This window comes from Pelophylax lessonae, assembly GCF_965119305.1.
Source record: "Pelophylax lessonae genome assembly, chromosome: 4".
In the NCBI taxonomy this organism is placed as follows: Eukaryota; Metazoa; Chordata; class Amphibia; order Anura; family Ranidae; genus Pelophylax; species Pelophylax lessonae.
Window position 1 is genome coordinate 400,925,649 of NC_138771.1, and position 14,337 is coordinate 400,939,985.

Sequence of the window (14,337 nt, forward strand, 5' to 3'; positions counted from 1 at the left end):
TCAGTACAAGAGAAGAATCTGAACTGCCATGCAAGACAAAGCCCAGCTCCAGGGCAAGGAAAGAAAAACCCCCAGACATAGCTGCAGCATGTCCCCTGCCAGCAAACTCCAAACACTACCAGACCAGGTAATCTGTCAAGAAGGGGGGGGGGCAAAAGGGGACCCAGCAGGACCAACAACCCCAGAGAGTACCAGCGGCCAGAGAGGGGGGTGGGGGCAATTCTACTTACCAATCCAGCCAAGTGCATGGGGGTAAAGCTCCCATGATAGACCTCCCTCTCCACCAAAGAAGCTCAGACTGGGGTGACCACGGGATCTAGAATAACCAGCCCATCGCCCAGCCCAACTGTTGATAGAAAATCTCTGCCTGAAAAAAATCCCAAAGATCAAGAAAAATAAAAATCCCAAAGATCAAGAAAAATAAAAAAAATAAGAAGGCCGACAAACCCACACGGGAGGCCTCCCCTATATCGCTGGCCGTGGGTCAGCCCATATATTGTGATTGCCAAACTTCTCCTAATGATTGAGCACTTTTGCTCTTGTTGCGCCGTCGCCATTGCTGTATCCTGCTGGGCTCCACGTTTGACATCCACATGGATGGCCACTGCTCCCTCCGATTGTATGGGTTGGACATATTCTATATGTTGATTTTATGAGACACTGGCTAATTTGCTGATTCTTTGTATCATAAATGCTGTCTTTAACTATACTATTTATACAACCCTGAAGAAGGAATTAGTATCCAGAAATGCGTCGGTGTACAGTCATGTTCTATCATGGTTAAAACCGTTTTCATGTAATATATGCAATTTGGTTGGCTCAAATGTGACAGTATATGATTGAGTCTTTAGGGCTAGCCACCCTCCGGTTTCTCGTGTTTTTTTGTAATTAATAAATTGAATACCAAATTTTACTTTTTTGCACTTCTAGCTACAAAACTTTTTTGGGTTATTACCAACTATTAGAATAAAGACCGTTAAAGTCCCACTAGGGAGGTTCCTCTCCTTTGTCTTTAGGCTTGAGTGTAGGGAAGGCGTACATCAGATGATACTGGCCCTTACAGAGCTACCAGAGCATCTGTGGCGTCCGCTAGAGGATCCAGTGACCTTGCCACAGACCTCGGTACCTTTCCGTCGAGCCCAGACGCCAACAGGTTCACCTGGGGGGTGCCCCACTACAGATTGATCAGATGAAATGACCGGATGAAGGGACCACTCCCCTTGGTCCAACGCCTGCCAACAGATGGTCTGCCTGCCAATTTTACACACCTGTAATGTGTATGGCAGAGAGGGCCAGAACGAAGCCTTGTGCCCACCAGAGAATGCCGGCTACCTTCAGAACCACCAACACACTTTGTCCCGCCCTGGTGATTGATATAAACCACTGCCGTGCAATTGTCTGACTGGATCCGTACTGAGAGCCCCCCCGGAGCTGATCCGTCCAGTGATCCAGGCTCAACCGTCCAGTGATCCAGGCTCAACCTGATTGCCCAAAGTTCCAAGACATTGATCGATAGTCTGGATTCCTCTAGCGTCCAGCAACCCTGAGTGGAGCTCAGCCCCAGGACAGCTCCCCACACAGACAGACTGGCATCAGTCGTGACCACTATCCAATACAAGGGGAGAAAAGACTTGACTTCAAAGAGGTACCTCAACGCAAAACATTTAGGAACCACAAAAAAAGGGATGGCTTTGGGCACTCCCAATCTTTGAAAAAAAGTCTTAAAATTCAGATCCCATCTCTCCCCACCACAGCTGCCACTGATCCATACAGGGATGGAGCCTCAAGACAAATCTAAAATGAGCTTTTTCTACTTTGATGTACATTAACTGTTTGTGTGCCAATTCTTGGACACTTACAGCTTGTGATCCGGGAAATATCCAATTGCCTAATTAACTATAAATGGTAATATCAAGTTATATTTGTGCATTTAGGATAGGAACGCATTTCAAGTCATTGTTAAAATAATCTACTGAGCAGCCCTGAACTAGCTTTTGAAAGAGTCAGTCTACTCCACATTTTCACAGCTCTTATGGCGAAGAAGCCTTTCTGTTTTTCCTCCAGATAGCAAAGGGGCATTCTTTATGTCTTTAATGAGCTGAGAGTGAATAACTTGCAGCCCTCTTGGGAAGGTTGAGAAATGACCCTCACCAAATAGGATACCGCTCTAAGAGCAGATGAAAATAAAAAAAACGGAGTTGTGACTTCTTTGGATATCGCGGAACCAAATCGTTGACAGGATAATCATAATGGAATCGCAAGACCAGTGAAGATGTGCACCCCTATTGAGTACTAGGTGATTGCACACAGCAATCAGATGGTAAGAGCACGTGATCACCCAGACACAGCGTTAATGTGATCTGCTGGGTCTGGAGGACACACAGATCACCATGCTCCCAGGAAAGCGCACTGAGAGCCACCGACACAGGCTGATGTCCAGGTATGTTAACCTGTATTGGCGCTGCTTCCGTCTACAGTTTTTAGGCTGTGGGTGGGCAAGAATCGGTTCAGGGCCAAAACTATTTAATTGTTAAGACACGTCACTGATATGAGCTGTGCCAACCAATTGTTTGCCCTCTACACCCATTCAGAAGAGAGAAAAAAAAAGAAAAAAGTGGGCTTTAGCCTTTAAAGCTAAGGGGGGGGGGGTAGATCGGCTTTCAGGTGGTAATGGCCGAAGCGGCTCGGCTGTTTTTGACCGTAGTTTGTCGCCATTCCGTGGGTGTGCAATGTTAAACCGTAAAAGGTTAGGTATCTAGTTACTGGAAGTGACATCTTTCACAAGACAAAAAAATAAAGTAAAAAAAAAAAAAAAATATGGGCTAACTTTAAGGTTTAGTTTTTTTTTTTTTTAAATGCAGTAAAATGTATTTTTTCTAAAAAAAATGGAGTTTGAAAGACCGCTGTGCAAATACTGCGTGCCAAAAAATAATTCAATGAGCGCATTTCATTCTCCAGAGCCCTTGTTAAAAAATAAATAAATACACACACATATAATGTTTGGGGGTTCTAAGTAAATTTCTAGCCAATACAGATTTTAACTTTTAAACGTGTCAAAAATGGGCTTGGTCCAGAAGTGGTTAAAATACCTATATAAAAGAATGCTTTACAATACCTTTTTTAAAATGGCAGCATTTACATTTGGAAGTGGAACAGGATCATCATCACCTTCATCGTCCATCCCCAAGTCTAAAAAAAAAAAAAAAAAAGTTAGAGATAGAGAAATGCAGACATTTAACAATTGGATTGGAGTACCTTAATTATGAAGAGCGTCTGCAATCGCTTGATTTATTCTCCCTGGAAACGAGACGCCTGGGGGGGGGGGGGGGGGGGGGGGACATGATAGCAATCAATTTATAAATATCTCAATGGGGATCTCAGCTTAGAAAAACAGCTATTCAGTAGAAGGGATTGCATGAGGACTCGAGGGCATACAATGCGATTATAGGAGAAGCATTTTAACCTCAGGCAACGTGGGGGGGTTCTTTACTGTTAGGGCTACAAGATTGTGGAATTCTCTACCACAAGAAGTGGTTTCTGCGGGAAGTATGGTGGCTTTCAAAAGACTTAGATGTACATCTCAATGATCAGAACATTCAGGGCTATGTGAGATGATTACAGCCACACACACACCTACACAGGTTGAACTGGATGGACTATTGTCTTTATTCAACCTCACCTACTATGTAACAAGCTACAGTACAAACTTATAACCTTAACCACTTGACTACTGGGCACCTTTACCCCCTTCCTGCCCAGACCAATTTTCTGCAGTCATGTTACACTGGATCCAAATGAAAATTTGTATCACACAAAACAGCGCTTCCCTTTAGTGGTATTTAATCACCACCGGGTTTATTTTTTTTGCTTAAACAAAAAAAAAAAAACACCTTTTTCATAGTTTGTTATAAAATTGTGCAAACTGGTGATTTTTCACCTTCACTGATGGACACTGTTTGGACTGCACTAAGAGGTCCCTTTCACACAAGCCGGTTATCGGCTGCCCTCTCCTCACGCCAACAGCGAAGAACACGATAACCAGCTTGTGTTTACATCGTAATCAACTGTAATTGGAGAGTAAATTATGTGATCATTTGCTTAGCATTACCCTTTACCAAGACAAAATGAAAGCTATCATTTCAAACCACTTATTCTTAAAAAAAAAAAAAAAAAAAAAAAAAAAGCTAGCAGCCTTGTAGTCACACTTATTCGGTGTCTTCTAAACTTTGCACAACCTACAACCTACATGTAAGCCAGGAGTTCTGACTTCAGTGACTGTGGCTGCTGAATGCTTGCTCCAACTTCGTGACATATGGCTCAGTGACATATGGCTCAGAGGCATGTATATTATGCACAAGCTGTTTATTCATCCGCAGTAGCATGAAGCTGCAAGCAGACAGCCCATGTTAATGTCAATTGGGTTGCAGCAGTTGTATAAACGTACCCACACACGAGTTTGACAGAAATGATACGTGAAGGGTCATAAAGGTTTTAAGTAGGGATGCATCGAAATGAAAATTCTGGGCCGAAACCGAAAATGCAGGATGCCCTTGGCCGAAAATTACTTTTTCCCCCAAATTTTTTTTAAAATAGATAGAAGAGGGGCATACACTAAAAACAGGTAGAGACGTACACCTGTCGCTGCCACCCTGTCACAGTATATGTACTGTGATGGGTTGGCAAGAGATTCATTTAATTACCAATGGTATTAGTATTATGCAGCATGAGGGGGGTTAATGTATTGCCACTGCTGGTCACTCATCTATTAGTGACCGACCAGTGGCAGTTAAAGAGGTTGTACACCGAGAAAAAAAAAAATTTCTCTTCTTTACATCCTGAAAGAGAAACACATAATGCATCGCATACTAGCTCATTATGAAATACTTACCTTAGAAGGAGCCCCCGCCGTGCCGTCCGCTTACCTGTATGACGGGCGACATGTATAGTGTGATGCATCAGTGACCAGCAGTGACACCCTCATGCTGCATAATTAATACCAATACCATTGGTAAGCTGCCTCAGCTCCACCCCCCCCCCCCCCCACTGCCTCAGCGTCCCCTCGGCAGTACACCCTCCCCCCCCCCCCTCTGGCTCAGGGTCCCTCCCCATCCCAACGATTCAATCTCCTTACTGTCACTCTGCTGAGTGCTCCTCCGGTGTCCTTCATTCAAAAGAAGCTCCTCTGGCTGGCGGCCTGCCTCCCTGTGATGTCACTACTACGATCTGTGTATGAATGAACTGGCACACCGGGCGGGAGGGCAGGCGAGCGGCCGCTAATAGCTATAACTATGTGAGCCTTCACTTCCCTGTCATGCGGGTATCTCCTCTGACAGGGAAGTGAAGGCTCACATAGTTACAGCTATTAGCGGCCGCACGCCTGCCCTCCCGCCCGGTGTGTCACTTCATTCATACACAGATCGTAGTAGTAGGGACATCATTGAGAGGCGGGACTTTTCAAACATGCGCTGTGCCCTCCTTTCTCACGGCGGCCATTAATTTCGGCATTGTTAACCCATTATCAGCCAAAATGGGATAGACTCATTTTCGGCCGATAATTTCGGTGGCCGAAATCTCGGTGCATCCCTAGTTTTAAGTTTTGAATTGAAAAGGTTTAGGGAGGAGGCAATTGATGTTCTTGGGAAGAGAATTCCAGAGCATAACATGGATGATGGTTGATGATGGATGATGATTGATTAGGATGATGAGGGAGTAGAGTAAAAAAAGTGCACTGACAGGGACTCCCTGATGCAAAGGAAAGACCACGGATAGGGCTCCCAAGCGAGAGGGAGGAGGAAATTTAAAGCAAAATAAAATGAAGCACAGTTCAACATCAAAGTGGGAGTAAACTCCCTAGAAGGCTTACCTATAGGTACAGTAAATCTAAAAACATGCACCGTTTAGGAAAAGAACGGAATTTTAGAAAATCTTACCTTAAAATTCCTTTCTCTTGAGTCCTCCGACAGTCGCCGCCCACTCACACAGTCTTCACCAATGGAACTAGGCATAAGACTTGTTATAAAACAAAGCATTTACATAGACACACCCATGGAGGCTGTCCCACTGGTCCAATACCCTCCCCGCAATCAGCCATCCCAACTCAGTTTCGTAGCGAGCAGTTAAGTGTATAAGAACCCCAAAAGAGGGGCGGGGGCGGCGACTGTCGGAGGACTCAAAGGAATTTTACGGTAAGATTTTACACAAATTCCGTTTTCTCTTATGTCCTCCGACAGTCACCACCCACTCCTACAGTCTTCACCAATGGGGATGTCCCAAAGCAGTGTAGACATGAGGGGTGGGAAACGCAACAGTCAGAAAGGCAACGCAGTACCCACAACAGAGAAAATAACCTTACCAGAACCACAAGGTGATCCTCTGGGTAACAAAAAAAGCTCAACAGGAGCAACAACCCAGGAAAGCAAATAACCAAGGGGATAAACAACCCCAACAGCTAAGGACCCGCATGAAAACCAGGGTCCCTTTACGGTACTGCCGCACAGAGAACTTTGCGGCCAAAGGAGGCATCAGCTGATGCCAGAACATCAATTTTGTAGAATTTTGAAAAGGTGTGCACTGACGACCAAGTCGCAGCCTTGCACACCTGGGCCACCGAAGCCTGATGCCGGAAGGCCCAGGACGCACTCAGCACTCGGTAGAGTGCGCCTTGACAGGGAATGGAGGAACCAGTTCCCTAATCGAATAGGCCTGTACAATTGTCTGTCTGATCCATTTTGAAATGGTCGCCGCAGACGCAGCCATACCATTCAGACGACAGGTAAACCCTGATCGCCCTGACAACATCCAAGGAATGCAGAGCAACCTTCTTAGGATGCTTAGACTTCGCACAGAGCGAAGGCAAAACAATGTCCTCATTAAGGTGAAATTCAGAAACCACCTTAGGGAGAAAGGATGGGTTAGGACGCAATACCACCTTATCCCTATGAACCACCAGGTAAGGGGAGCGGCAAGACAAAGCCGCCAACTCAGACAGACACTCTGCGAGCAGAAGTGATCGCCACAAGAAAGGCAACCTTTTTAGACAGCAGAGTCAACGAGATTTCCCTGATATTATCAAACGGGGAACGTTGTAACACGGACAGAACCAAGTTCAAGTCCCATGGGAGGTAAAGGCTCTTCAATGAAGGTGCAAATCAAGGAATTAGACGCCACAGGGCGCTGGAAAAGAACAGCCAGGGCAGATGCCTGGCCCTTAATCGTGGCCAACGCAAGGCGCTGGTCCACACCAGACTGAAGGAAAGTCAACACTCTCACCACCGAGTATGAACGAGGAGAGAAACCCCAGGACTCACACCAGGCAAAATAAGCTTTCCATGTATGGTAAGAAACTTTACCAGACGAGGCTTTTCTAGCCTTGATCAAGGTAGGAATGACCTCTGAAGAGAGGCCCCTGTCCTTCAGGAACTGGCTTTCAACAGCCATGCCGTTAAAGCAGGATGGAAGATCGGTCCCTGAGACAGTAGATCTTCTCGCATTGGCAGCCGCCAAGGAGGTTCGACTGCTAGGTGAACGATGTCCGCGTACCAGGACCGGCGTGGCCAGTCCGGTGCCACCAGAATCACCAAGTTCGGTTCCGAGGCCAACCTGCGAAGGAACCTGGACAACAGCTGAATCGGAGGAAAGGCATATATCAGATGATACTGATGCCAAGGCACCACTAGTGCATCCGAGGCGTCTGCCCGAGGATCGCATGTTCTTGCCACGAACCTATCCACCTTGTTATTTAGTCGTGACGCGAACAGATCCACATCTGGGGATCCCCATTTCGCACACAGCATTCGAAACGCCTCCGGGCGCAGGGACCATTCCCCCTGGTCCAGGGTCTGGCGGCTTAGATAATCGGCCTGCCAATTCTCCACACCCGGAATGTGAACTGACGAAATCGCGGGGACGCGAGTCTCGGCCCAAGACAGAATTTCGGTCACTTCCTGGGCCGCCCGGGCACTCCTGGTGCCCCCTTGGTGATTGACGTAAGCCACCGCAGTGGCATTGTCCGTCTGCAACCGCACAGGACGACCCTGAAGACGATCCGACCATTGGAGCAGGCACAGCCTGATCGCTCTCAATTCCAGTATGTTTATGGGGAGGGAAGATTCCTCCACCGACCAAGCGCCCTGGGCAGACAGATTACCCAGGACGCCACCCCAGCCTGAAGGCTGGCATCCGTGGTAATGGCTGTCCACAGTAACGGCCGGAAGGATTTTCCCTCCACCACCGCCAGGGACTGGAGCCACCACAACAGATTCAATCTTGTTTGGCGACTCAGAGACACGCTCAGGTCCAAGGACTGAGGCAGCCTGTCCCACCTGGCCAGGATCTCCGCCTGGAGAGACCATGTGTGAAACTGTGCAAATGGTATCGCCTCGAAGGCCGACACCATCAATCCCAGGGACCGCATACAGGTCCTGAGTGACGAGGATTCGTTGTCCCTGAGAGACCCGACCTCGTTCTGCAGGGTCCAGAGCTTGCCCTCCGACAGGAACACCTTTGCCTGAGCAGAGTGCAGAACCATTCCCAAATATGGGAGGCGAACCAAAGGAGACAAGGTCGACTTCTGAAAGTTGATGGTCCATCCGAACTCCTGAAGCGTCTGAACTGTAGTGGACAGATCACGCAGCAGGCTCTGACTGGCACTCGATCTTAACAGGAGATCGTCCAGATATCCCAAGACCGCAATGCCCTGTGCCCTCAACAGGCCCAGAACAGGAGCCAGCACTTTGGTAAACACCCTTGGAGCCGAAGCGAGACCGAAAGGTAAACGCCACAAACTGATAATGGTCCTCCGCGATAGCGAATCGGAGGTACCTCTGATGACCCTCGAAAATGGGGATGTGTAAATATGCATCCTTCAGATCGATAGAGGCCAGGAATTCTCCTGGAATCAGGGAGGCCACCACCGAGCGAAGCGATTCCATGCGGGCACTTTTGAACGCGCACGAAGCGGTTCAGAGCTTTAAAGGCCAGAATCAGACGCACCTTGCCCTCCTTTCTGGGCACAGTGAACAGATTCGAGTAAAACCCCTGAAACCTGTCCCGATGAGGCACCGGGACGATTACCCCCTGGGCGAGAAGATCCTGTACCGCTCGATGCAGGTCTTGTAACTGCCCTGGGATCAAATGAAGATTTGTGGGAAAGAATCTGTCCGCCGGCCGTGAAAGGAATTCGATCTTGTACCCCGATCAAATTATTTCCTGAACCCACCTGTCCGGAATTCGGAGCAGCCAAGGTTGGAGGAAAACGTGCAAACGTCCCCCCACCCCTGAAATGGGTGAGGGCGCCCCTTCAGGCAGAGGCAGACTGAGCCGTCGCGGCTGGATTTTGGTTTGCCCGCCCAGGGCTGTCTCTGGCCACTTGTTCTGTGTCTTGAAGGCACGAAAGGACCCCTAATTTGGTTTAAAAGGAAGGGCCCCGCTTACCGCGGAAAAAAAAAAAAAAAAAAAAAAAAAACTTACCCTTATGGTTCTGGGGCACCAGAGTGCTTTTGCCCCCAGTGACCTCGTTCACCAATTCATCCAGGGATTCACCAAAAAGGCGAGACCCCGCATAAGGGATGTCAGTCACCGTTTTCCTTCAAGTCTGGTCAGCCGACCAGCTTTTCAACCATATCAGGCGACGGTTAAGCACCGCGATACTAGACAGGCGCGCAGCTAATGGGGCCTCATTCAAGGCCGCATCGCACAAATACATGACCCCCTGATAAATCTGGTCCACCATCTCCACGGTAGCAGGGGGGGGCAGAATCAGCCACGAGAGTGCGTCTAAGCATCTTCGTTCCAATCTGCCACAGCCTGAGCTGCGATGACAGAGGCAAAAATAGGCAAAAATAGGTTTCAACATGGAACCGGCCACCATGTAAGCATGGCGGGCAAGTGATTCCATCCTCCTATCCGTAGGATCCCTAAATACTGGGTGATCTTCGGTGGGAACCAGAGTAGCCTTGTTCAATCTGGCCACAGTGTGATCCACTTGAGGAGCCACACACCAGCGTGAATCCGTAGGAGACGCGAAAGGGTAAAGTAGTTGAAACCTCTTTGGCACCACAAAAGTGCGTTTTAAACTGCGCCATTGCTCATTCACTGTAGCATGGAACTCAGCGGGGCAAGGGAAGGCCTGCGCCACCTTGTGGGTCCTGTGTGTACCAAAAGAGGACACAATGCCTGGAGGATTGGGCTCATCCTCTAAATGGAGTGTTTCTTTAATGGCAGAAATCAGTGCATCCATAGCTGCGCATTCCTCGGGCGTCCCAGGGGGGGAATCATCCACCCCTGCAACCTCAGACAGAGAAGAGCGAGACCCTGAAAGAGGCACGCCACCCACGGCAACCAATTTAGATTCAGAATCAGAAGAAAAGGAAATCCTTGGCCTTTTTCTATCCGCTCGTTCAGTCATCAGAATATCCACCTTTTGACACCAAAGACGCCACTGCAGCAGACAAAGTAGTCAGGGTAGAAGATTCAGAGGAACCTGAATCACCCACCAAAGCTGGAGGGAATTTGCTGTCCTGAGATTCCATGTCAAAAGAAAAGTTTTTTCTTTTTTGAGAAGTACTGGCCATTTAAGCGCGCCGCGGACCCCCACAGCGCACCGCTACACTAATTGAACACAGACCCCTAAGCAGGATAAACTGATACCCAGGAGTGTTACCACCGCAGCCGAGTTCTTCTGAGAGAAGGAGGAAGTGATGTCACAGCAATAGACTGAACTGAGACTTTAGGCTAAGGAAAAATGTTTGCCAATAGAAAGTAATGGGAGGCTTCGGTAAAATGGCCGCCGACATGTGCGCAGAACGAACGTTTTGCACACACAAGATGGCGCCGCAAGGCGCCAAAAACACCATATACATGCTGTATAAGCGCCCATAGTGAAGCCAGACATGCTGCCCACACCTAAAATGGCGGACCGGCTGTGTTTAACCGCGCAGCGGTCGCCACACGTGTCTGTACCTCCAAAGCACCCTAAAGTGACACAGGAGAGGGACCCCAGAAAACCACACAGCGCACTGACTGACAGAAAGCCCCCACAGGGATCGGGATCAGGGAGCTCAAAAACGCCCCAGACAGAGGCCCCACACAGAATGTACTTACCTGTACCCGATGGCGTGGGGTGCCTCTCGACGGGAAACCGCCCACCCTCAGATGGCAGGGATGCCGTCAGCCAAAAACGCAGGACGCCAAATAGTGCACGGATAACCGTGGATGAGGCGTCCGGGTGAGGTAGCCACCTCACAGGCTGCATCCCTGAGGACAGCGATGGGTCATTTGCGAGGCCAGGGGGAACACAGCCTGCTAAACGCTCGATGGCAGGCTGGGATTCCATCTGACCCTCTGTCCTGGAGAACCAGGACGACCAGTCCAACTCCCAGCTCCGCAAACGCAGTCTTCATCCGAAGATCCGACTAACGCTGACAAAACAAACAGCCAGTAATGCAAAGAAAAAAAATGACATTTACAGAAAATAAAAATCATAAAATAGGCTGAGACTGTAGCCCCAGCACAGGGAAGCCTATCTACTCCTTAACTAGGCAGAAGACAAACTGAGTTGGGATGGCTGATTGCAGGGGGGCATTGGACCATTTGGGACAGCCCCTATGGGTGTGTCTATGTAAATGTTTGTTTTTTAACAAGTCTTATGCCTAGTTACTCCTGTGGAGATGAAGTCAATACCCCATTGGTGAAGACTGTATGAGTGGGCGGCGACTGTCGGAGGACGTAAGAGAAATTAACTTTAGATGCAGCTGGTGACATTACCGGCGCACGTGCTCTGAAGGAACAGTATACTCGTGCCGTTCCATCAGAGCCGTGCTGTAAACCGTGACATCTCAGCTCGGCTATTCATACCGCCTTAGCCCACAAACCCAGAAAAAAGATGGTTTGAAGACGGCAGCGCCTTCGGTGGTGACAGCACACCGCTCGAGGTCTTCATTTTCAAGTAAGAACAAGAAAATGTCCCCAGCACACCAAGGATCTCCAGAATGGGTCCAAAGCCTTAATCATCAATAACACCGTTACAGCAGATTGCTGGTGACATTTTCTTGCTCTGACTAGACAGGGTTCCAGCCAGTGTGTGTTGGGCAATTGACAGACTTGCCTGAAAACGACCAGTGTTTTTTTTTTTTTTGCCACTTTTTTTTTTTTTTTTTTAATGAAAAAAATGAGTCAAATGCATGAAAAAAATAAATAAAATAAACCACCACCACTTTGACCCACAAATTTGAGAACATATACAATGTGACACTGGAGCTAGTCAGGATTCAAGCAGCAGAATTTTGGCTTTGTAGCAAGTAGAGCAGAGGAAGGCAACTATAAAGAAGAGGTGGTGATCTACCTGAACATGGGAGAAGTCAAGATCACTGGGCACAGTGTCGCCTCCTCACACCCGATTTCAACCTCTAATTGCCGTACTACTGTGCCACAATCATGAACATTGCAAGGCAGTCATGGGTTTAAGGCAGGAGGTGTGGAGGCAACATATTCTGAAAGCACACCAAAACTACGGCTTTCAGAAAGTGCTCCAAATCTGCAGGATATAATAGAAGTCTATTGCCAAGTGCAACAAACACGCAGGAAAGCTGCAGGTACACTGCATTGCATCCCTGGTGTGGGTAAACCGTGGCACATCAGTGTGAAAGCATCCCTATCCTATTATGCCCTGTGTATTGCTTCAGACTGGCCTGACGATCTCTTTTCTGCTGCTGGTGGTACCACTCTGGAGACCGCTAGACGGGATCAGAGGTGGAGTGCAGTTGGTATCCCTCTGCATGGGACAGGAACCAGCACTACAGAAGAGACATTGGCTTATGCGGTCTACTAAAGCTCCAACTTTACAAGTCCCTCTGCATTGCACCCTGATGCTCTGGGATGGCGGGTCAGCACGCTCAGACCAGGATCTACCAGGTCACCTGGCCACAATCTACTGGTAGATCGCAATCTACAGGTTGCCGACCCTCTGAAGTAGAGCATTAATATCAGCCAAGTCGGAGAACACAAAATGCACTGATCAGCTTTTCAGCTGCAGTGTAACATAAGGCGTACTCAAGTGATGATGTTGCTCAAGTAGGGAAGAAAACAAACAAAAACACCCCCAGAATTTTCAACTTAGGACTGAGCCCCCGTTCACACTGGGGCGACCTGTTAGGTCGCCTTGCATTGAGAAGCTATGGACCCGTTCTAATAGGAGCGACACATGTCGCATGCCCAGAAGCTGTTTAGGAGGGAATGGCGCGCGCGCCCCGGAACGGACGTCGGTGCAGGCGCAATGATTCCTGGGAGCGATGACGTTCAGCTCCCAGGAATCATTGCAAAGCCAGGAAGTGACGACGGGCCCCTGCCGAGGAAGGAGGAAGTAGGAAGTAAGGTAAGTATATTTTCTTCTCTACGGGGTAAGTAAAAAAAAAAAAAAAAAAAAAAAAATGCGATTATCCATTTGTTTTTCAGGTGACCCGGAGCGAGAAGATGGAGGTAAGTATAAAATTAGGGTGGAACTCCACTTTAACTTAGATGACCAACATAAAAACACTAATATACAAAACACACACGGCTTGTTTTTTGCAACTTACCCTCCAACATTGTTTTAATAGTCACAGACTGTTTTGCTATTTCAACGTCTACCTCGAAAATCTCACCATCAGAACTCTGCAGCTTTATTGAAGGCATCTAAAATAAAAAAAAATAAATAAAAAATGTAGTTACATTAAAAGGGAAATCACGATTTACAGGTAACTTTCTCTTATAGTTCAGGCCACAACAGCCCCTCTATATAAAAAACAAAAACCACCACACCCTCCTAAAGGACCAGAGCAGTTTTTACATTTTTGTGATGGAGCGGTTTGGTAATAGTTTAAGATAGCGAAGAAAATTTTTTTGAGCTTATATTTAGTCGTATTCAATCACTACCGTTTTTTTTTTTTTGACTACACAAAAACAGAAAAAAAAAAAAAAATTAAAAAAAAAAAAAAAGTATCTGAAAATTAGAGAGTAAACTATGAGATAGATACACTATTACCAAAAATTGGGATGCCTGCCTTTACATGCACACGAGCTGTAATGGCATCTCTTAATCTGTAGGGTCCAAAATTATTGAGTTGGCCCACCCTTTGCAGCTATAACAGCTTCAACTCCTCTGGGAAGCCTTTGCACAAGGTTTAGGTATGGGAATGTTTGACAAATTTTCCAGAAGTGCATTAATGAGGTCAAGCACCGATGTTTGACGAGAAGGCCTGGCTCACGGTCTTCACTTGAGTTCATCCCAAAAGTGTTCTATTGGTTTGAGGTCAAGGACTCTGCAGGCCAGTCAAGTTCCTCCACCCCAAACTCACTCACCCA

The 14,337-nt window shown here is 47.6% G+C and overlaps 1 protein-coding gene across 1 annotated transcript in view; it reads right to left on the minus strand.

The window, feature by feature from the left end:
• The window catches only part of SKP1 (S-phase kinase associated protein 1), a 55,819-nt gene extending 42,139 nt beyond the window's left edge, over positions 1-13,680 (minus strand). The window contains exons 1-2 of the mRNA XM_082252645.1: positions 13,572-13,680; positions 3,116-3,189 (exon numbers count right to left, since the gene is read on the minus strand). Of these exons, the coding sequence (XP_082108771.1) occupies positions 3,116-3,189; positions 13,572-13,668 (171 nt within the window). The 5' untranslated portion in view covers positions 13,669-13,680. The remainder of the gene's footprint in view (positions 1-3,115; positions 3,190-13,571) is intronic.
• Between the last annotated feature and the right edge of the window lie 657 nt (positions 13,681-14,337).